At 40.3% G+C, this 24088-nt stretch overlaps 1 protein-coding gene across 2 annotated transcripts in view; it reads left to right on the plus strand.

The window, feature by feature from the left end:
- notch1a (notch receptor 1a) overlaps positions 1–23731 on the plus strand; it is a 36179-nt gene extending 12448 nt beyond the window's left edge. Inside the window, exons 4-34 of one of the 2 annotated variants that reach the window (XM_061733735.1) lie at positions 1–221; positions 1112–1234; positions 1364–1597; positions 1688–1843; positions 1933–2118; positions 3051–3164; positions 3769–3882; positions 3969–4202; positions 4288–4398; positions 7540–7732; positions 9136–9281; positions 9377–9490; positions 10147–10266; positions 11092–11244; positions 11324–11552; positions 11646–11847; positions 11941–12094; positions 12202–12386; positions 13193–13325; positions 13429–13686; positions 13774–13886; positions 14950–15521; positions 15618–16058; positions 16147–16292; positions 17277–17490; positions 17618–17702; positions 18573–18735; positions 18849–19147; positions 20044–20191; positions 20294–20391; positions 21240–23731. The exon at positions 1–221 is cut by the window's left edge and continues 118 nt beyond it. In XM_061733735.1, coding sequence (XP_061589719.1) covers positions 1–221; positions 1112–1234; positions 1364–1597; positions 1688–1843; positions 1933–2118; positions 3051–3164; positions 3769–3882; positions 3969–4202; positions 4288–4398; positions 7540–7732; positions 9136–9281; positions 9377–9490; positions 10147–10266; positions 11092–11244; positions 11324–11552; positions 11646–11847; positions 11941–12094; positions 12202–12386; positions 13193–13325; positions 13429–13686; positions 13774–13886; positions 14950–15521; positions 15618–16058; positions 16147–16292; positions 17277–17490; positions 17618–17702; positions 18573–18735; positions 18849–19147; positions 20044–20191; positions 20294–20391; positions 21240–22493 — 6913 coding nt within the window. In that variant the 3' untranslated portion in view covers positions 22494–23731. The remainder of the gene's footprint in view (positions 222–1111; positions 1235–1363; positions 1598–1687; positions 1844–1932; positions 2119–3050; positions 3165–3768; positions 3883–3968; positions 4203–4287; positions 4399–7539; positions 7733–9135; positions 9282–9376; positions 9491–10146; positions 10267–11091; positions 11245–11323; positions 11553–11645; positions 11848–11940; positions 12095–12201; positions 12387–13192; positions 13326–13428; positions 13687–13773; positions 13887–14949; positions 15522–15617; positions 16059–16146; positions 16293–17276; positions 17491–17617; positions 17703–18572; positions 18736–18848; positions 19148–20043; positions 20192–20293; positions 20392–21239) is intronic. The other variant, XM_061733736.1, reaches the window with a different exon arrangement.
- The last annotated feature ends 357 nt before the right edge of the window (positions 23732–24088 follow it).

Below are 24088 nucleotides of genomic sequence, written 5' to 3' on the forward strand. Positions count from 1 at the left end.
CTGCAAGCAAGATGTAAACGAGTGCGCTCAGACCCCCTCTCCGTGTCTCAACGGGGGCATATGTGTGAACGAGGTCGGCTCGTATCATTGCCGATGTCCTCAAGAGTTTACTGGACAGCACTGCGAGACTCCGTACACGCCATGCAGCCCGTCACCGTGTCAAAACGGAGGCACCTGCGTCCAGAAAGGAGATACCATTTATGATTGCAGCTGCCTTCCAGGTAAGAAACAAACATGTACTCAAACATAAATGAGCAGTTTAATACTCTACAGAACCTGTGGTTTATATCATTAGATCAGTTGACATGAAAAACATTGTGCTGTAGCAAAATCTAATGGGGAGGAGTGAAAATCTCTGGTTAACCCATTGCCCTCTCCATCCCTGCCAGCCTCCACTGGCAGGATGCAGTTGCACAGACGTTTCCTTCTGATAATCACCAGTTAGCCCACAAAGTGGTACAGATACACACTTACACATTAACCTATGGACATACACACCCCGTTTGTTGCAAAAATATCTTGTTTTTCACATAATTCCACCCATTCTGTCTCCCACCGTTGGTTCATTGGTGCACAAAGCCGTCTGCAGTTCTGCATTACTGAAAAGAAACTGCAACTGCATGGCTTTTGCTAGAAAAACTTTTGCTTACAAAAGGTTCAACAAAGATTATTCACTTAGTTGCAGTTGCAACTTTTCTTCTGCTTGTATATTTTGTCTGATTGTCTGCCTATGATCGGGACAACGCATGCTCTCGGCAGATGATGGAGGGACACTGAGAGGTTGTGTGTTAAAGTTTAAACCATGCTGTGTGGCTCTCGTGGGTGTCTGCTGCGGCATGCGTTTAGATAAAGAGGTTGCAGAGCCGCTGGTTGATTGTTAATCAGACTATCGTGCCTGTAAAACGCCCACTAAACCCTTTCATGTTTTGCGGCGGAGACAGGCTGCACTGTCATCTACGGGGCATTAAAGCATTTGACATCTTATCTTTATACGAGCCCCATGATAATGAAAGGAAGGAAGGGTCTGATCATTAACTAAAGACACTTTGTCTTCATTTTTCTTACTCCACCGTTTCTCAAATGTTTCGTTCGGTGTGTCACTGTTCTTCAGGCTTCACAGGCCAGCACTGTGAGCATAACATCGACGACTGTCCAGGCCACAACTGTCAGAATAGTGGTGTGTGTGTGGATGGAGTGAACACCTACAACTGCCGGTGTCCGCCTCACTACACGGGTGAGTCTTTTTCACTTTTTTGTACCTGTTCTTAACTTGACAGTTATAAAAGAAAGGAAAAAAAAGCACAGGAAGCATGTGAACTTCTCCTCAAAGAGTGCTTATGTTCTTCTGTGTGGACTCTTTCAGGTCAATACTGCACAGAAAATGTGGACGAGTGTGAGATGATGCCCAATGTTTGTCAGAATGGAGGAACGTGCCACGACACGCACGGCAGCTACCATTGCGTCTGCGTCAATGGCTGGACGGGCGACGACTGCAGTGAGAACATAGACGACTGTGCCAGTGCGGCTTGCTATTACGGCGCCACCTGCCATGACCGCGTGGCCTCGTTCTTCTGCGAGTGTCCTCACGGACGCACAGGTTAGATGATTTGCACCTTCTCCAGATTCAATATGCAGACAAATCAAGGTCTTTTGGAACAAATTGAACGTGGTGTGTTTTTACTTTCAGGTCTTCTTTGCCATCTTGACGATGCCTGCATCAGCAACCCATGTCAGAAGGGCTCTAACTGTGACACCAACCCAGTCAATGGCAAGGCAATATGCACATGCCCACCAGGTTACACCGGATCAGCTTGCAACCTGGACATTGATGAGTGTTCCCTTGGTAAGTTATAAGTCAGTTGTCTCTGAACATTTGAGTAACAAATAAAATGTATCTTGGATCAGTGACAACTTATATCTTCAATGATTTAGGTGCCAACCCTTGTGAGCATGGTGGCCGCTGCCTCAACACAAAAGGCTCTTTTCAATGCAAGTGTCTTCAAGGATATGAGGGACCTCGTTGTGAGATGGACGTCAACGAATGCATGTCTAATCCTTGTAATAATGATGCCACCTGTCTGGACCAGATTGGGGGGTTCCATTGCATCTGTATGCCAGGTAAAACCACTGGTCCATAAAAAAAACAACAAGTGTTTAGACCAGGGGTCGGCAACCCGCAGCTCTAGAGCCGCATGCTCTTTAGCGCCGCCCTAGTGGCTCCTTGGAGCTTTTTAAAAAATGTTTTACCTTTTTTTTCTTCTTCTTCTTTTTCTCTTTTTTTCTTTTTCTTCTTTTTTTTTACCTTTTTTTCCTCTTTTCTTCCTTTTTCCTTTCCTTTTTAATCTCGACATTTTGACCTTTTTTCCTCGACATTTTGACTTTTTTCTCAACATTTTCACTTTTTTCTCGACATTTCGACTTTTTTTTCGACATTTTCACTTTTTTCTCAAGATTGTACTTTAACATTAATCTTGACATTTCGACTTTTTATCTCGAAATTTTGACTTTTTTTTCGACATTTCTACTTTTTTCTCGACATTTTGACTTTTTTCTCGAAGTGCATAATGAAAAAAAAATCTTCCCCCAGTTATAACTAATATAGATACATGCAGCATGTGTTGCCTTCATTCTAAGGCTTATTCAAGACTTTTCATTTTTTGCGGCTCCAGACATATTTGTTTTTTGTGTTTTTGGTCCAATATGGCTCTTTCAACATTTTGGGTTGCCGACCCCTGGTTTAGACAGTGAAGTGTAATCTTTTGGGGTCTGCAAGCTACTTTCTCTTCAAGAATCCCTCCCAAAGGCACAACCTGGCCTGAATTACCAAAAATTGTGGTGTACAGGTAGTTTTTTGCTGTTTGCTTGAATTCTTCTGTTGATTTCATGACGGCCAGGAAGGTGAAACTTGTGCACCAGGCAAGAGATTACAGATTGTTCTAAACTAGTGTCTTTTATTTTGGATTATTCTGACAAAGCACACAAACAAGAGGAAACCAAAATGCTCCATGTGACCTAAGTCAGTAATTTGACTGTTTTGTGTCTTATTTCAGGATATGAAGGTGTGTTCTGCCACATCAACACAGACGAGTGTGCCAGCCAACCGTGTCTCAACAATGGCAAGTGCGTGGACAAGATCAACTCCTTCCACTGCGAGTGCCCCAAAGGTAAGTGAGCATCTGGAAACCTGCAGCTTAATGGGTAGAACAGATAAGTCGGAGAACTATTTCATCGAATTAAAACACATTTTGCTCAGAAATTTGGCAAAGAAAACATGCTATAAAAGAGTGGATCATTAACCAATCTGTGAGCTGAGTTCAGCACACATGGTTCGCAGATTGAATGTTAATGATTTACTCCTATTAGCATTGTTTAGGTGAACTGGAAGAGGTGGAGAAGGCTTTACAAACATTAGCATATTTGGCGGGCATGAAAGTTTGTGTAAGAGCTTAGCGCCAAAACTCGGGGCGGGGATTGGTTCATAGCCGGTAAGCTGGGGGCCATTGTGTTGCAGTTGGAAAGAACGTTTTTGCTGCACAGTAAAAGCGGGGGGTGGGGGGTGGTCCCAGAGGTGATGTTGCCGAATGGCTTGCGAGGCCTTTATGCATCCTGGGGATCCACTTCAGATGCAAATGAGTTTGTCTTTTCCTTTTTTCCCCCCTACATAATTTACGCTTCAGATAAAAATAACATGAGCATTTTTTCTTCATACAGTCCTTATTCTCCATTATCGAGAAAGATTTAATTTGGTTTTACAAAATCCATCTGCAGGATTCTCAGGAAACCTTTGTCAGGTGGATATTGATGAGTGTGCCAGCACGCCCTGCAAGAATGGAGCTAAATGCACGGATGGTCCCAACAAGTACACGTGTGAATGTGCTGAAGGTACACCACAGTTAGTAAAATGCAGTCATTTCTGTCCCTCTCCTTGTAAATGCAACATTTGCTAAGTGTTTTCCCTGACTTTCCAGGTTACACAGGACAACACTGTGAGACGGACGTCAACGAGTGCTACTCTGATCCCTGCCACTACGGGACATGTAAAGATGGCCTGGCCTCTTTCACCTGCTACTGCCGCCCTGGTTATACCGGCCGCTTGTGTGAGACCAACATCAACGAGTGTGTCAGCCAGCCGTGTAAGAATGGCGGAACTTGCCAGGACAGGGAAAATTCATACATCTGCTCCTGCCCTAAAGGCACAGCAGGTGAGGCCTCCTACTTCAGCTCGGACGTTCGTCACGCCCTTTTTCTGCATCTTATCTTTTCTTAATTCATACCTCTGATCAACAGGTTTTAATTGTGAGGTGAATCTCGACGACTGCAAGAGCAAGCCCTGCGACTACGGGAGGTGCATCGACAAAATCAATGGCTATGAGTGTGCATGTGAGCCGGGTTACGCAGGTGAGCACTGGATGGAGTTTTTACAGGTGCAGGGGGGATAGTCCCTTGGGTTTTTGGGGAGGGTTAGGTTAGACAGGTGGCAGGCAGGTCTGCTTCTGCAGAACAATGGTTTCAGATTGCCTGTGTGGGATAGGGGGGTAGAGAGAGAAAGGGAACACAGCCCCCAAACCTGATATGCCCACAAACATACACACAAAGTGCTAACTTTGTTTGCCTTTTGAAAAGACTGTGACGCTGAGCCTGGATAGACTCTGTAAGGTGATCCTTTAAAAGATAGAGACTGGCCTTTAATCACATGTCTGATGGTTGTTAGAGTGAACCGACGCCTCACTGACGACTCAGATTTAAATATTTTACTCAGTTACTTTGCATTTGATTGTGTATCTGTTATGTACCAGATTTTAAAACTTGATTGATTGATTGATTGGTATATTTATTTGGTCACGTTGTAAAGTTATTTGTCGATACAAAGTTTTTTTTCCATGTAGATCAAGGACCAAAAGGTGTAGACAGAAGCCAAAGCTTATTTTGTCTACCCTTTTAACATAATATAACCACTACAGTGCAAGATTTGAAATAAACAAAACTAAATAACTACGTGAGAGAGAAAATAAATAAATAAATAAATAAATATATATATTCATACATATGATAAAGTGTGATAAAGTCTCATCTCGATAAAGTCAGATCCTATTGTCCTCCCCCCCTTTTGTGGCCCAATAGAGCCGGTTCTGACTGGTAGTTTCTCTGTGATTATTCCAGAAAAGAGGCAGGAAGGAGGGAACAAGTGTGTGTGTGTGTGTGTGTGTGTGTGTGTGTGTGTGTGTGTGTGTGTGTGTGTGTGTGTGCAGGCTGCTGTGAATCCCTCCCCCTCCTCCCCACCATCTTTTTGTGCTCATGGGGCGAGTGTGGGGGGGGAACAGCAGGACTGAGACACAGAGGGACAGAAGACTATTGTGACTGAAGATCAGGCAGTTGGGCCCTCCCCTCCTGATTGATGAAGAGCATACGAAGGGGGAGCCGGTTGGGAGAACAGAGAGGCGGGGGTGGGGGGGGGGAGTGGGAGTGGGAGTGGGGGGGGTTAATTGTCAATCGGCCGTGTGTGAAATGAGTCTGGCCTTCTTACCCTGTAAACAGCCCTGGGTGAGGTTAGCTCTGTGCAGATGGGGGTGGTGCATGAGTATGTGTGTGGTTGTGTGTGGTTGTGTGTGTGTGTGTGTGTGTGTGTGTGTGTGTGTGTGTGTTAGGAATGGGCGATATTTTACCGTTCACGATAAACCGTCAAAAAATTTCCCCATGGTAAGAAAAAAAACGATAAATTGAGGAAATGAGCCTGAAAGAAAGAAAGAAAGAAAGAAATGAGCCTGAAAGAAAGAAAGAAAGAAAGAAATGAGCCTGAAAGAAAGAAAGAAAGAAAGAAAGAAATGAGCCTGAAAGAAAGAAAGAAAGAAAGAAAGAAAGAAAGAAATGAGCCTGAAAGAAAGAAAGAAATGAGCCTGAAAGAAAGAAAGAAAGAAAGAAATGAACCTGAAAGAAAGAAAGAAAGAAAGAAAGAAAGAAATGAGCCTGAAAGAAAGAAAGAAAGAAAGAAAGAAAGAAAGAAATGAGCCTGAAAGAAAGAAAGAAAGAAAGAAAGAAAGAAAGAAAGAAAGAAAGAAAGAAAGAAATGAGCCTGAAAGAAAGAAAGAAAGAAAGAAAGAAATGAGCCTGAAAGAAAGAAAGAAAGAAAGAAAGAAAGAAAGAAATGAGCCTGAAAGAAAGAAAGAAAGAAAGAAAGAAAGAAAGAAATGAGCCTGAAAGAAAGAAAGAAAGAAAGAAATGAGCCTGAAAGAAAGAAAGAAAGGAAGAAAGAAAGAAAGAAATGAGCCTGAAAGAAAGAAAGAAAGAAAGAAAGAAAGAAAGAAAGAAAGAAAGAAAGAAAGTGTGTGTGTGTGTGTGTGTGTGTGTGTGTGTGTGTGTGTGTGTGTGTGTGTGTGTGTGTGTGTGTGTGTGTGTGTGTGTGTGAATAGCAAAAGTCTCCCTCTCTACAGGCAGCACCTTCTCTCTCAGATCCAGCTGAAATCCTTTTTTCGCCCTATTCAACAACAAGGCCCCATGCAATCAATAGAGCAAAGGTAAAAGGGCCTCCGGGGGCCAGCAGGCCAGGCACACACTGGAGCTGCTTCGGCTCCTGCCTATTGAAAGCTGGAGGGAGGATATCCCCCCCTCAGTATTGTCCAAAAGCAGCACAGAGCACCTCATCTTGTGGATTTTGAAGGCTTAGAGAATACCACACCAGAGAGCAGGTGTTGGCTCCCAGAATGGCCAGTGTAGATATTTATACAGCCACACCTTTTTTTTTTTTTTTCTCCAATATGTTTATTGTGATTTTTTTTTTTTTTACATTAACATAAGCACAACAATAAAACAAAAACAGCAATGCTCAGTATAATGTTGGTCTAGACAGTACATATTTGCATTATACCTTCACTTAACCAGTACAGTGAAAAGGAAACCCCGTCTTTATAGAAAAACAAATAATAATAGAAATAATAAGAAAGTCAGGCCGTAGATACATCAATCTACATTAGCTAGTCAAGAATAACATTTGCGAGCATTGAAGCCACTGTAGAGTTAGAGAAGTGAAGATACGGAGTCCAAATTTCCTTAAACCGTCCTTCTGACGAATGAAGCAGACAGGTTAAGTACTCCAGAGGAAAACATTCCATAATTATCTTGTGCCAGTTCGATTTAGTGGGGGGTTTGTAGCTTATCCAGGATAAGAAGATGTTTTTCCTTGCTGCATACGTAAGAATATTATACAGTCTGGTAGAGTTGACATCCACAATAGAGCGTTGATTGGGGTAACCCAGGATTAAAGAAAGAGGGTCCATGTGTAACGCAACACCAAATATATTTTCCAGATCTTGCAGAACATCCATCCAGTATGCTTGGATTTTAGTACAAGACCAAACACAATCAGTATAGGTGCCCACTGCAATTTTACACTTTAAACATAAAGGTGAGAGTTGTGGATTCATTTGATGTCTTCTATTAGAAGAGATCTGCAAACGGTGCAAAACTTTGAATTGCAACACAGCCACACCTTTTAAAAAGAATGTTTGCCACGCTGTCCTAAAATCCTGTTTTATTGTCTTTCAGGCACCATGTGTAACATCAACATTGATGACTGTGCCATTAATCCGTGCCACAATGGAGGCACGTGTGTGGATGGAATTAACAGCTTCACCTGCCTCTGCCCGGTAGGCTACAACGACGCCACCTGTCTGTCACAGGTGGACGAGTGTAGCAGCAACCCCTGTATACATGGCCGATGTCAGGATCTCATTAATGGGTGAGCACAGATCCAGTTTAAAAAAAAAAATCAGCAACACAAAATCCAATTCAAAAAGATTATATCACCAATAGGAATGGGTGATATTTTACGATAAACCGCCAAAAAAATTCCCCACGGTAAGAATTTGTCATCCCGCGGTAAAAATGATAAATTCCCGTTGATGATGTTTTTGTGTAAAACTGATTTATGTTTCTGTGTTAAATAGATGCACAAAGTACCTGAAAGATAGAAATGAGCCAGAAAGAAAGAAAGAAAGATATGAGCCAGAAAGCAAGAAAGAAATGAGCCAGAAAGAAAGAAAGAAGGAAAGAAAGAAAGAAAGATATGAGCCAGAAAGAAAGAAAGAAATGAGCCAGAAAGAAAGAAATAAAAGAAAGAAAGAAATGAGCCAGAAAGAAAGAAAGAAAGAAAGAAAGAAAGAAATGGGCCTGAAAGAAAGAAAGAAAGAAAGAAAGAAAGAAAGAAAGAAAGAAATGAGCCAGAAAGAAATACATAAAAGAAAGAAAGAAATGAGCCAGAAAGAAAGAAAAAAAAAGAAAGAAAGAAATGAGCCAGAAAGAAAGAAAGAAAGAAAGAAAGAAATGAGCCTGAAAGAAAGAAAGAAAGAAATGAGCAAGAAAGAAAGAAAGAAATGAGCCTGAAAGAAAGAAAGAAAGAAAGAAAGAAAGAAAGAAAGAAAGAAAGAAAGAAAGACATGAGCAAGAAAGAAAGAAAGAAAGAAAGAAATGAGCCTGAAAGAAAGAAAGAAATGAGCCCGAAAGAAAGAAAGAAAGAAAGAAAGAAATGAGCCAGAAAGAAAGAAAGAAGCCAGAAAGAAAGAAAGAAAGAAAGAAAGAAAGAAAGAAAGAAAGAAAGAAAGAAATGAGCCTGAAAGAAAGAAAGAAATGAGCCTGAAAGAAAGAAAGAAATGAGCCCGAAAGAAAGAAAGAAAGAAAGAAATGAGCCAGAAAGAAAGAAAGAAAGAAAGAAAGAAAGAAAGAAAGAAAGAAAGAAATGAGCCTGAAAGAAAGAAAGAAAGAAATGAGCAAGAAAGAAAGAAAGAAAGAAATGAGCCTGAAAGAAAGAAAGAAATGAGCCCGAAAGAAAGAAAGAAAGAAAGAAAGAAAGAAAGAAAGAAAGAAAGAAAGAAAGAAAGAAAGAAAGAAAGAAAGAAAGAAAGAAAGAAAGAAAGAAAGAAAGAAAGAAAGAAAGAAAGAAAGAAAAATTCCCGTTGATGAGTTTTTTGTGTAACAAACATGGCGGAGGTAATAGATTTATAGTTAAAAAGGTGGAGTTGAATTGGTATTTCCTTTATCGTCATTTTTGTTGTTATCGGGATAAATGCCAGAAATGATCGTGATAAATCTTTTAGTTCATACCGCCCATCCCTAATCACCAACTTGATTCTGTTTCTTCTGAAGCTACAAATGCACCTGCGACTCCGGCTGGAGTGGCCCGAACTGCGACATCAATAACAACGAATGCGAATCCAACCCCTGTATGAACGGGGGAACCTGCAAGGACATGACCAGCGGATATCACTGCACGTGCAGAGCTGGCTTCACCGGTCAGTTATGAGCCCTCCTGTTTTAGTTGTCACAAAGAGTTTGCTTCGTTGGCTCATATCTAAATCAAGTGTGTTTTCTAATATCATTGCTGTAGGACCTAACTGCCAAACTAACATCAATGAGTGTGCCTCCAACCCCTGCCTCAACCAAGGAACTTGCATCGACGATGTAGCTGGCTACAAGTGCAACTGTTTGCTGCCTTACACTGGTATGGCATGGAGAGAATGATCTTTTACCAAACATATTCCACTATTCCCTTGACAATCAGTGTAGTTTGCTCCTATCTCAGCTGTGTACACACGCCTAAAGATATAAAGATGGTCTTCCAGTTTCCAACCGAAGGGCTTATCCTTTCATATCCTGTGTTATCTGGGAAAACACCACCCAAGAGCTACTAACAGGGTTTTGTCTGTTTTTGGTATCTCTATGTGGAAAGATCTGTTTGTCTGCATTGCAAGGATAACATAGTGTGTGTTTTGGAATAACATGCCACAGCAGCTAATATAAGCTGTAAAAGTAGACACTACTCCAAACCCTAGTCCCACTTCCAGCACCTCCTGTTTCCTGACTATGATCGCACAATAGCAGGAAACAGGAAAGCCTGTTTGGTTAAGTCGTCATGGAAATGGACGTGGAAGTGGAATGGAAAATGGGATTTAAAGAGTTGCGTTACTTTTGGAATTAAATAGCTTTCTACACAAATATTGCCAAATTAGGTTTAAGTGAAAGATCGGTATACATATATAGTATGTATGAAATACCAAATTTGCTCTTATAAATTGGTGTTTGACGTTGAAGTGTAAGTTCATGCAGCTGTTGCATATTGTCAGAAGAATGCAAACACTGGTGTTTGTTTTGCTACAGGTGAAAACTGTGAAACTTTGCTGGCTCCTTGCAAGAACCGACCCTGTAAAAATGGAGGCATGTGTAGGGAGGCTGATGACTACCAGAGCTTTTCCTGCATCTGCCCTGAAGGATGGCAAGGTATATATGTATGCATGGTTTAGGGATGGCCGGTATGGACTAAAAAATGTATCACGATAATTTCTGGCATTTATCACGATAATGATAAAAATGACGATAAAAAAAATACCAATTCAACTCCACCTTTGTAACTATAAATCTCTTTCTTTCTTTCTTTCTTTCTTTCTTTCTTTCTTTCTTTCTTTCTTTCTTTCTTTCTTTCTTTCTTTCTTTCTTTCTTTCTTTCTTTCTGGCTCATTTCTTTCTTTCTTTCTTTCTTTCTTTCTTTCTGGCTCATTTCTTTCTTTCTTTCTTTTTGCCTCATTTCTTTCTTTCTTTCTTTCTTTCTTTCTTTCTAGCTTTCTTTCTAGCTTTCTTTCTTTCATTCTTTTTTTTCAGGCTCATTTCATTCTTTCTTTCTTTCTTTCTTTCTTTCTTTCTTTCTTTCTTTCTTTCTTTCAGGCTCATTTCCTTCCTTCCTTCCTTCCTTCCTTCCTTCCTTCCTTCCTTCCTTCCTTCCTTCCTTCCTTCCTTCCTTCCTTCCTTCCTTCCTTCCTTCCTTCCTTCCTTCCTTCCTTCCTTCCTTCCCTCCTTCACGTACGTTGTGCGTGGATTTAACACAGAACCATAAATCAGTTTTACACAAAAACGTCATCAACGGGAATTTATCGTTTTTACCGCGAGATGACAAATTCTTATTGTGGGGAATTTTTTTAACGGTTTATCGTGAACGGTAAAATATCGCCCATTCCTAGCATGGTTTCATATGTGTATGCTGTACCTGTCCATTACTCCTCCATCCACTGGACTCTGTAAAACATCCTGTTTTCTTATTTTCAACCCAAGGCCAGACATGCGAGATTGATATCAACGAATGCGTGAAGAGCCCCTGCCGCAACAATGCTCTTTGCCTCAACACCATGGGCAGCTACCAGTGCAAATGCCAGCCCGGTTACACTGGCCAGAAATGTGAGATGGACATTGATGACTGCAAACCAAGTAAGCCACATGCCACAAACATTTGCTGGTTCTATCTTCCATTTAAGTGCTCATTAATGAATCCTGATCTTGTTCTCAGATCCATGCAGTAATGGAGGTCTGTGCCGCGATGGAGTCAACGGTTTCACGTGTACATGTGTACCCGGGTTTCGTGGCGGCAGGTGTGAGCAGGACATAAATGAGTGCGAGAGTAACCCTTGTAAGAATGGGGCCAACTGCACTGACTGCGTCAACAGCTACACCTGCACCTGCCCTGCTGGCTTCAGTGGTATCAACTGTGAGATCAACACTAATGACTGCACTGACAGGTAGTTTACCCTTTAATTATCTTTAATTAAACAACTTTGCCAAATACGCATTGTAATCCTCTAACCATTTTTTTTTAAATTGTACTTATGCAGCTCTTGCTTCAATGGTGGAACCTGTGTGGATGGGATCAATGCCTTCACCTGCTTGTGTCTAACTGGATTCACTGGCATCTACTGCCAGTATGATATAAATGAGTGTGATTCCAAGCCGTGCCTCAATGGAGGCACCTGCCTTGACGGTTATGGGACTTACAAGTGCACCTGTCCCCATGGATACACAGGAGTCAACTGTCAGGTAGGGTTAATCACACAGGACACCACTGTTCTCACATAGTGCTCCTATTTTTTCCAGTTTATTAAGCATATTCTCCATTTGTTTCCTTCTTAGAATCTTGTGCGCTGGTGTGACTCTTCCCCCTGCAAAAATGGAGGTTCTTGCTGGCAGCAGGGAGCCTCCTACACATGCCAGTGTCAGACTGGGTGGACTGGTCTGTACTGCGACATCCCAAATGTTTCTTGCGAGGTCGCCGCCAAACAGCAAGGTACAATAATCAACATAGGTTGCCACGACCTCTCTTCAATTCATGTGGAACTATGAGACCGTGTTTTTCTTACATTGTGTAAGTCCTTCATTTGCCTTTGATTGCAGGTGTTGAGGTTGCTCAGTTGTGCAGGAATTCAGGGCAGTGTCTGGATGCTGGAAACACACATTACTGCCGATGCCAGGCTGGCTACACGGGGAGTTACTGCCAGGAGCAGGTGGACGAGTGCTCACCCAACCCTTGTCAGAATGGAGCGGCCTGCACTGATTATCTGGGAGGTTACAGTTGTGAGGTAAGGCATAAAATACAAATGTGGTTTGAGAGCAGAAAACAGTTTTCATTTGTTTTAAACCATCGATTAGGGCTGGGTGATATATCGAGATTTTAATATATATCGATATATTTTCAAACGCGATATGGTGTGAGACAATATCATTTATATCGATTATTAAAAAAAAAGAAAAAAAATACGATTTTGATATAGCTTATTTTGTGACAAATTGACTTGAATGTTTTATTTGAGATTTGCACAAATGTTTTGTCATTTGCACAACTGTCAACCTCAGTGGAAAAGTCTGCCTGTTACTGTCTACATTGTATTAATTGCACAGTGTATTTTAATTTAATTGTTATGCAGGAAAGGAATATTTGTTTTATTTTATTCAAGAAGCATTTTTATTCCATATATGCAGGCAGTTTATTTTTATTTCATTTGTTTTATACATTTTGATATTGTGCAGACCTCTGTTAATAAAGGTACCTGTGTGACATTTGGCACGAGTCTTTGTATTAAAACTTTTAAGTTTTTTTAAGGGTTTGCCTCAGAAAAAATGAAGCTAACAGAGATGCTATGCTATAACGCTTTGGGGGAAACCCCAATTATGGCACAGAAAAAATATCGATATATATCGAGTATCGCCATTCAGCTAGAAAATATCGAGATATGACTCTTGGTCCATATCGCCCAGCCCTACCATCGATAGTGTCTCCCTTTGTCTGTTTTACTAACACTCATTAAATCTGAACTCTAATCAATATTGTTAACTATTGTACAAAAATTGAATAACACAAATATATTTATTCTCTTTTCCGTGGCAGTGTGTCCCTGGTTACCATGGAGTAAATTGCTCCAAAGAGATCAATGAATGTCAGTCACAGCCCTGCCAGAATGGAGGCACCTGCATCGACCTTGTAAACACCTACAAATGCTCCTGTCCCAGAGGAACACAAGGTATCCGTCTGGATTTGATATATATGTATGAAAAACAAGCATGTAAAAGACCAAAATAAAGTGATACACATGTTTTCTAACCTGATGTCTTTTCCTGGTATAGGTGTTCACTGTGAGATTAACTTGGATGACTGTAACCCCTCCACTGACCCACTTACAAATGAGCCCAAATGCTTCAACCACGGCAAATGTGTGGATCGCATCGGGGGCTACCAGTGTCTGTGCCCACCAGGTTATGTAGGCGAACGCTGTGAAGGTGATGTCAACGAGTGTTTATCAGATCCTTGTGACCCCAGGGGGTCCTACAACTGCATCCAACTTACCAACAGCTACCGCTGTGAATGCCGTACTGGATATACAGGTACTGATCCAGCAGCACATAAGAAAAAAGGAAAAGCAAAATGACTTCAAGGGTACCTGACAAATGTTTAATGGTTGTGCTCTGCAGGTCAGCGCTGTGACAAGGTGTTTGACGGCTGTAAAGGAAGACCCTGCAGAAATGGAGGGACATGTGCTGTTGCCAGTAACACCCCTCATGGATTCATCTGCAAATGTCCACCTGTGAGTGAAACTAGGGTGTCTACCTGCACTGCAAAAATGAATTCCTAAGAAAATAAATACGCATTATTTCAAGAGAATTAGAAAACTATTTTAGATCGTTTTGTTAGTTTTGTACGACGGAGTATTAGGGCCAAACTAAGACAAAAAAAATTTGGAAATTACGAGAATAAAGTCATAATATAATCGTCGTAGAATTATGAGAATAAAGTCGTAATATTACGAGAATAAAGTTGTAAAATTACGAGAATAAAGTCGTAACATTACGATAATAAAGTCGTAATGTTGCGAGAATAAAGTCGTAATATTATGAGAATAAAGTCGTAATATTATGAGAATAAAGTCGTAATATTACGAGAATAAAGTCGTAAAATTCCTAGAATAAAGTTGTGACATTACGAGAATAAAGTCGGAATGAATAAAGTGGTAATTTATGAGAATAAAGTCATAATATTATGAAAATAAAGTGGTAATTTATGAGAACTCTAACAGGAAGAGCTTCTTCTCCCTGTGTTAAAATGAAGAATATTGAGCATCTTGTGAAGTTATATTTATATATTTATAATATATTACAACTTTATTCTCGTAATATTACGACTTTATTCTCGTAATATTATGACTTTATTCTCATAATTTTACGACTTTATTCTCATTACATTATGACTTTATTCTCGTAATTTCCTTTTTTTGTTTTTTTGTTTGGCCCTAATACTCATAATAATAATAGTTTTGAGAATTCAAGTCAGAAAAATTGTCATACCCCATTGGCAAATATAGTTTTTTGCTTAAAATAAGAACGTTTTATTGGATTTATGAAACTAAAGGCCTAGTTCTATGCATTATGTGTACTGAGTATTTAGAGTAAAGGTTTCTTTTTTTTCCCAGACAAAAGGTATAGATTTGGTTTTTACCTTGACCAAAAGAAATCTTTAATGGCAACTAAAGGCTTATTTCTAGAGGGGTCATTTTTGCAGTTTGTAAAGCAGTCTCTTAAGAGTTTGTTAACTGTGTCTTTTTTTAAATCAGTAATAGTAATAATAAACGCAGTCCATTCTTATCCCTCTAGGGCTTCACTGGCTCTTCTTGCGAGTATGATTCTCGCTCCTGTGGAAGTCTGAATTGCAGAAACGGTGGGACATGTGTGTCAGGACACGTGGGCCCACGCTGCTTGTGTCCTTCAGCCTTCACGGGTCCCGAGTGTCAAACCCCAACCGACAGCCTCTGCATCTCCAACCCGTGTTATAACGGTGGCACTTGCCACGTCAGCCCTGATGCGCCGTTCTTCCGCTGCAGCTGCCCCAGCAACTTCAACGGCCTACTTTGCCACATACTGGACTACTCCTTCGTGGGGGGCTTTGGCCGAGACATTACCCCACCCCCGGAAGTGGAGGTTAGCTGTGAGATTCCTCAGTGTGACGAGTGGGCGGGAAACCACATCTGTGACTCGCTGTGTAACAATCATGCCTGTGGCTGGGACGGAGGAGATTGCTCGCTTAATTTCGATGATCCGTGGCAAAACTGCTCCGCTGCACTGCAGTGCTGGCGTTACTTCAATGACGGCAAGTGTGATGGCCAATGTAACAGCCCAGGGTGTCTCTATGATGGTTTTGATTGCCAAGGACAGGAAGGACAGTGCAAGTAAGTTTGAAAGTTGAGAAACTCCATTTGTGGGGATTTGTCACAGGGTTGTTCTGAAATCAGAATTTTAACACCGTCTTTTTCTCTCCCCCCCAGTCCTCTGTATGACCAGTATTGTAAAGACCATTATGCCGACGGCCACTGCGATCAAGGCTGCAACAACGCAGAATGCGAATGGGACGGTCTTGACTGTGCCAACAACATGCCAGAGAAGCTTGCTGATGGACATTTAGTTTTAGTGGTGCATATTCCCCCGGAGCAACTCAAAAACCGCTCTTCAACCTTCCTGAGAGAGCTCAGCAGTGTTCTCCACACTAATGTGGTGTTCCGCCGCGACGCAAAAGGAGAGCCCATGGTCTTTCCCTACTATGGCAACGAGCAAGACTTGGTTAAACATAGCATGCTGAAACGCTCCGCAGATGGCTGGCCAGAGTGGGCGTCAAAGCCGGCCAGTGTTTTGGGTCAGGTGAAGGACAGCATGTCCTCGATGGTCAGCTCACGAAAACGGAGGGAGCTGGATCCGTTGCAAGTGAAAGGGTAGGAAGAGAGCATATTACATTTTAATCATCAAAAGGATTTGCATTTGGATCAAAACTTATTTTTCATCTACATTTTTGCTCCAAAGGTCCATTGTGTACCTGGAGATTGATAACCGCCAGTGTTACCAGCAGTCTACAGAATGTTTCCAGAGCGCTACAGATGTGGCTGCTTTTCTCGGAGCCCTGGCCACCAGTGGGAACCTTAACGTTCCCTATATTGAAGCTGTCACAAGTATGTAATCATATCCATTGTTTTACCCCTTTAGTGTATGTATTAGGGCTGTTCGATTAATCGATTTTAAATCGTAATCGCGATTATGTAATTAGAACGATGTTAAAATGTGAAAATCGTAAAATCGATTTTTCACTTTTTTTTTTTTTTTTTTTTAACCTTGTCTGCACACATATTAATGATTGATACCATATTAATGATTGATGGAAATACCACTCAATACCTGCGACAAGTGCCCCATCGGAGAGGCTCTTTAGTGTAGGAGGGGGCGTTGTAACATGCCACCGGGCATCCCTCAAGCCAGATGCGGTAGACCGGCTCGTGTTCTTTGCAAAAAACTTGCAAATGTGAACAGCAAATGTAATGACTGACATTACACACCTCTACCTCCTTCATGGGTTGCATTATTATTTAGCATGCAAAGACCCAGTTTAGTTTAATTTGAAAATGTCTTGTTTTATTTAATTGGAAATATAACTTACTGTATGTTTGCAAGTGCTGATTTGCTGATTTTTTTTTTCAGAGATAAAACTTTATATTTTATTATATTTTTTAAAACTTTTTTTCAACTTATTTTACAGAGTTTTGCACTTTATTCATTCATTTTTGGTTTAATAAGAGCAAAGTTTGCACTTAAAGCCCAATGGGGCAAATGTTCAATAAAAAAAACAGCATATTTGAAATCATTTCTTTGCCTTTTGTCAATTCACAAAATAATCGTAATCGTAATCGAAAATCGGATTTTGAGAGAAAAAAATCGAGATTTTATTTTTGGGCAAAATCGAACAGCCCTAGTATGTATATATATATATATATATATATATATATATATATATATATATATATATATATATATATATATATATATATATATATATATATATATATATATATATATATATATATATATATAATGAATATTCATTCAGCAGTCCCTGGATTAAAATACTAAGTTATACATGGTGATTTTAACTATTTTTCTAGGTGTGAAGCCTACTCCCAGCACTCCAGAGCTTTACCCCATGTACGTAGTGTTCCTGGGGTTGGCTGCTCTGGGTTTCATCTGCCTGGGTGTCGTAGTGTCTCGTAAGCGGCGACGAGAACATGGCCAGCTTTGGTTACCTGAGGGATTCAAGGCATCAGAGCCCAGCAAGAAGAAGCGCAGAGAGCCGCTGGGAGAGGACTCTGTCGGACTCAAGTAAGTAGTAGTATAGTTTAGTAATTGCTTGTGTTACAAACATTTTAAAATTAAGTTTTAATCACAGCATTTGTATTTGCTACAGCACAGGTAGTCTAATTTGCCCCGTCTCTTCATTGTTCAACAGGCCTATGAAAAACTCTGACATCAATCTTATGGATGACAACCAGAATGAATGGGGTGATGAGGATCCAGACTGCAGGCGCTTCAGGGTAAAATGAGCAGTTAGCCTTTTCTTCTTCAAATACATTTTTTTATTTTTTTTTAACACAACAAAACCCAATCAAATTAAAAGCATCAAAATATTTAAAAAAAGCAAAACAATGTAACAGTCTCATTCAAAAATAAAACACACAGTATATTGGATGTGTTTCTTTATCATTTTCAGAATTATTTTATTATATCTTTTTCCTTCTTTCTTATTTTCTTGGAAGATTATGCTGGCATGTGTTCTCATATGTACATGCAATTTTTTATTTGTTTATTTATTTATTTCCTATTTTGTTGATTTATATTTGTTTTCTTTTGTTTTTGCTTTTTCTTAAATTATAGAGCAGGTATTTTTGCACAAATTTGTATTACTTGACACACAAACATGTTGTAATGAAGAAATAATGTTAATAAAAAAAATGTTTAAAAAAAATAAAAATAAAACACACAGCAAAACAATGTGTTTGAGAGGGAACAGGAGGAAGCAGAACGCTTATTTAGTCCTGTCCCTTCCTCACAATATCATATCATATATACTGTAACCTATAAAAATTAAATAAAATGAAAAGAAAAAAGAAAAGAAAAGAAAAGAAAAGAAAAGAAAAGAAAAGAAAAGAAAAAGAAGGAAAAGACAAAATAACAAAAAATAAATACAACACAAACAACCAATAAGCAATATCAGTAATTATAATCATAATTGAACCGGTCTCCTACAATATCCTAAATTCAAGAGTCCAATCTCCCAGTCACCTCTACAATGATCCACGAACAGCCTTGAATGCAGGCAGTTATATTTGTATCGTATATACATTACCCACAATGCCTGAATAACTTGTTCCTGTACTGACCCTGTGATGATTTCTGTGTTTCAGTTTGAGGAGCAGGCCATGTTGGATTTGAGCGATCATCCTGACCAGAGAAAATGGACGCAGCAGCACCTGGATGCAGCTGACCTGCGGATTGCATCCATTGCTCCTACCCCTCCTCAGGGAGAGATAGAGAATGACTGCATGGATGTTAATGTCAGAGGACCTGGTGTGTACACAAACAAGCAAGGCATTGATAAAAATGTCAGGGGATCTTAGTTTTATAATTCCATGACTTGTATAGCATGAAAACTCATTATCCTCTTCTACTTTTCTTCTCAGATGGTTTCACTCCCCTGATGATCGCCTCCTGCAGCGGTGGAGGACTGGAGACTGGCAACAGTGAAGAAGAAGAGGATCCATCAGCAGAAATAATCTCTGACTTCATCTACCAGGGCGCCAACCTCCATAACCAGACCGATCGCACTGGTGAGACCGCCCTCCACCTGGCAGCCCGTTACGCCCGCTCGGATGCCGCCAAACGTCTCCTGGAGTCCAGCGCTGATGCCAACGTTCCAGACAACATGGGACGCACACCACTTCATGCCGCTGTGGCTGCAGACGCGCAGGGGGTGTTTCAGGTACTAACATGCTCTCCTATTTTCAGAGGTGGACAGAGTACTCGACCCCAGTACTTGAGTAAGAGTACAAATACTACTGGTCAAAATTTACTCTGTTACAAGTAAAAGTAGCTCAGTCAAAATATTACTCGAGTAAGAGTAGAAAAGTACTTGCTTTTAAATTTACTTTAAGTAAAAGTAAGAGTAAATTTCTTATTTTCCACATCAGTAAATTACTATATTTTTTTTCTAAATTAATTTAAGGATCTTTTAACTATTGTTTCTGAGAATTAACTCTTTGAAACCAGCTGCACTGATGTGCTGCTTTTAGAACCACAATGTTATATAAAACCTGCAGAAACACCAAAAACAAATCAAATGAATGGGATCATAAGAGGACAGCAGATGATGCAGAGTTTATTAACAATCATGAACTGAAACCAAATGAACCTGCACCATCCAACTAAGTCTGGATCCCCCTCAGAGACCACTGCTTTACAAAAAACTACATCTCTGCTTTCAATAACTCAATGTTGAAGTCACTACAGGAAGGACATGTACCAGTACAATATAGCAATATAGAGCATAACAAACTGTCCTTTGACAAAAACAGCTTGTGTCCAATAGGATTTTAGGGAAGAAGAAAAAAGAGCAGACCTGAAAGTAACGAGTACTTTTCAGCATTCCTAGAAATTTACTCGAGTAAAAGTAAAAATATTTGTCTTGGAAATGTATTCAAGTAAGAGTAATAAGTACCAAAGAAATCTAATACTCAAGTAAAGTACAAATCCTCTGGATATGTACTTAAGTACAGTACTCAAGTAAATTTACTCCGTTACTGTCCACCACTGCCTATTTTCCACATCTGTTCAGGCTCTTTCAAATCATTTAACTTAAAAAGTCTTTTCTTCCCCCAGATTTTAATCAGAAATCGTGCCACTGATCTTGATGCCCGCATGCAGGATGGAACAACACCACTGATCTTAGCTGCCCGATTGGCGGTTGAGGGAATGGTCGAAGAGCTTATCAACTGCCACGCCGATGCTAATGCCACTGATGATTCTGGTAGTTAAAGTTTTATCAGACTATCAATACTTATCCACACAAATGCCTCATTGTGCTGAGAGCTGTGATTATAAACTTCTTCAATCTGCAATGTCTCTCCAGGTAAATCTGCTCTTCACTGGGCTGCAGCTGTAAACAATGTGGAGGCTGCTATTGTGCTTTTGAAAAATGGTGCCAATAAGGACATGCAAGATAACAAGGTGTGTGAAATTACAGTATAATCAGTACTGGAGTTGAGGGGGGATGAGTGGGGATGGCATCCCCCCTGAAATAAAAACGGTCCAAATCATCCCCCCTGTAAAACTGCCATCCCTCCTTTCCATCCCTTATGTCATTTCATCAATGAATGTGATTTTACTGCTATTTCAACATTTAGAGTCATCACCAGAAAAATAACTTATTTGACTATTTTCACCTGTTTCAAGTAAATTTTCACTTGAAATAATTAGAAAAATCTGCCAGTGGGACAAGATTTATCTTCTTATTACAAGTAAAAAAATCTTGTTCCACTGGCAGATTTTTCTACTTATTTCAAGTGAAAATCTACTTGAAACAGGTGAAAACATTTTTGTTTTTTCCAGTGATGAGTCTTGTTTTAAGTGTAATGACATTTTTTTTTTTTACTAAAATGAGACATTTTAACTAGAAATAAGACAAATATTCTTGTTAAGATTTTGAGTTTTTGCAGTGATCCATTTTACTTATCCTGTGAAGGACAGAGGCATATTGATAAGTTCAGAAAACTGTTTTTTATTGTTGTGTTTTGATGTATTTGATGTAAGCCCAGTGGATATTTAAAGCTTACAGAAGGCTGCATTTAACTGCTGCTATGTCATTCCTGCAGTATTTCTGCAGGTGTTTTGGTCAGTGCTATTATTTGTAATATATTATATTATTTGTAATCAGCACAAATTATCTGTCCCCATATGATAAAATCCACCATCCCCCCCTGTTTTTTTTTTACAACTCGAATACTGAGTATAATAATGTTAGTGAAGATGTTTTTTTTTCTAACTGATTTAATTTACAACTACCCAATGTTTTTTAGGAGGAGACGCCATTGTTTCTCGCAGCCCGTGAAGGAAGCTTTGAGACAGCAAAAGTCCTCCTGGAGCATTATGCCAACCGTGAGATCACTGACCATCTGGACCAGCTGCCCAGGGATATAGCCCGGGAACGTATGCACCACGACATTGTCCGTCTTCTGGACGAGTACAACATCGTCAGGAGTCCTGGGATCCACAGCGGCCCTCTTAACACCTCCACCCTCTCCCCTCCACTCTGTTCCCCCAATGACTATCTGAGCAACCTCAAGCCCACGCATTCTGCCAAAAAGGTTCGAAAAGTTAGCGCGGGTGGAAAAGGCGGGAAGGATGGGGGCAAAGATAGTCGGGTGAAAAAGAAAAAGTCACTTGATGGGAAGGGTAACTTGCTAGACACATCAGCTGTTCTCTCCCCGGTTGATTCCCTCGAGTCCCCCCATGGCTACTTGTCAGATGTGGCTTCTCCTCCCATGGCCTCCCCCTTCCACCAGTCCCCCCCTATGTCTTTAAATCAACTACAAGGGAATGGGGACCCACATACGGGCCAGATGAGCATAGGAAAGGATATGGGTTGCATTTCTTTTGACCCCAACCCACCCCGTCTTTCCCACTTGCCCGTGTCTAGCCCTGGCACTCAGGGCACAACGTCCATAGGTGGCAGCAGAGGAGGTCCGTGTGAGTGGGTATCCAGGATGCATCGTGGTGTAGGCCAGCAAGGAAGCTTCACCCAAGGGGCACCTATGACACACACCATGATGGGTGGCCTCCATGGTGTCAGTACTGCCACCTTATCTCAGATAATGGGCTACCAGAACCTGCAGACCAGCCTTCTCGGGTCTTCTCCGCACATGATGCAACAAGCTCACCCACGGCAACTCCAACACCAGAACTCCAACTCCACCACGGCTGTCCAAACTCTCAACCAGAGCTTTCCAAATGTTGAGCTGAAAGGCTCCGACATGCAGCACAACAGCCGTTCGGTGCCGATCCACACAGTCATGCCGCAGGAGACGCAGATGCTCGGCACTCAGTTTCTCACTCCGCCATCCCAGCATAGTTATTCGGGCCCCATGGACAACACACCCAACCACCAGCTACAGGTGCCCGAGCACCCGTTTCTAACCCCTTCCCCTGGGTCCCCTGACCAGTGGTCCAGCTCGTCCCCACATTCCAACATGTCGGATTGGTCAGAGGGCATCTCCAGTCCACCCACTAGTATCCACTCACAGATGAATTTAATCCCAGACCAGTTTAAGTAGAGACTTGTGAAATGAACTGAACCCTGAGTAACAGGAGATAAACCATAAGTGCAAAGTTCTCAAAGAAAGAAAGAAAGTGACAAACTTGTCTCAAGACTGAAAATGCTCCATTTTTGCTATCAGTTTTTGTACTAATGAGAGAAGTTTTAGTTATTTTGTATTTATTTATGTGTTTTGTTTTTTTTGTTGATCTTAAAGATAAAGATGATGATTTTATATTTATGTTTTTTTAATTATTTGTTTTATTATGTATAAGAACATTAGAAACTGTTGAAAAGGAATGTATATCAATATCAAAAAAGGTCTCCTAGATGCGTACACTGGTTATTTATTTGTCTTGTGTTGATATATTCACTGGATTTATTTGGATCTTTTGGCGCATCAATTTTCACAAAATGTATTTTTGAGTTATGCATTGCTTTATGTTTGTACAAATTTCTTTTATAGAATATTTTTAAATTTCAGTATTAATTATATTTTAACCTCATCCCTCTTTTCAAACGTGACATGTTTTGTTACTGAACTCCATTTCTGAGTCTTATCACTGAGTCTGTGTTGGAAATTGATTTTAATATATTTATATAAAGCGTCATTTATTCGAATGTTGCTTGTTACACTGTCCTGTAAGTGAGGTGGGGAACTTTTGGAGATTTTTGGACCTTTTAAGCACAGAACAAATATCCCTTATTGGCTGAGAGATGCTGTTCAGACTGAGTAGAAAAGTGTTCAATTTCATTTTGAGTCTATTTTATATTGAATTATGGTCTGGGCTGGTGCTGAGTTATTGATTTGTGATACATTATGAGACAAAGATTGCCTCTCTGTTTCATTTTGCTTTACAAATCCCTGATATGGTTACCGTGTTTAACCTGTGAAGTGTTAAATTGCAGACCTGATGTAGAATATTGAGATGTTACATTTGCCATTGTTTTAAAGTTCCTGTGTGTTTCTTGTTTTTCTTAAGAAAAGCAGTGTATTTGTGAGATTTCTTGTAAAAATGTCTTCAAGGAGGAAAACATTGTCCACAGAAGAAATGGGGACCTTCGTGTGTTTTAACGGCAACCCCTGCACTTTGTAAAAGAGTGTAGTCTAAGGTGTCTAAATGTCATGTTTTATAAACTAATCCAGAGCTAAAGATGTTTTTAAGAAAAAAAATTGAATCTTCATGCACAGTTCTAGTTTGCAAATAATTTTTTCCTGATAAAATTGTTTTGTAAAATTGTGATGATTTAATAAAAAGCTACTGTTGAATTTTAAAATACATGTTTTGTTTAACCTTTTTTTATTTGTTTCTGAGACAGTGTGTTGCTGACCTCAGCATGTGCACCTCAGTTGTAGTTTTTCCAACTGAATACAACAACAGGTGGCATGATAAAACAGTCTCTTGTGCTGAGAAAAAAGGGAGAAACACTACAGGTAATCTATCCATCTGTTCTCTGCCTGATTCATCCTATTCAGTGTCACTGGGGGCTTGGAGCCTCTCCCAGCGGACATCTTCCAAGAAATGGGGAAGATCCCAAACAGGTCGTTCCGCCACGTAAAAACCATGGAAAAAACAAACATGCATGCTACTGCAGCTGAAATTTTAGACATAA

The sequence above is a fragment of the Cololabis saira genome, chromosome 11 (assembly GCF_033807715.1).
Source record: "Cololabis saira isolate AMF1-May2022 chromosome 11, fColSai1.1, whole genome shotgun sequence".
Lineage (NCBI taxonomy): Eukaryota > Metazoa > Chordata > Actinopteri > Beloniformes > Belonidae > Cololabis > Cololabis saira.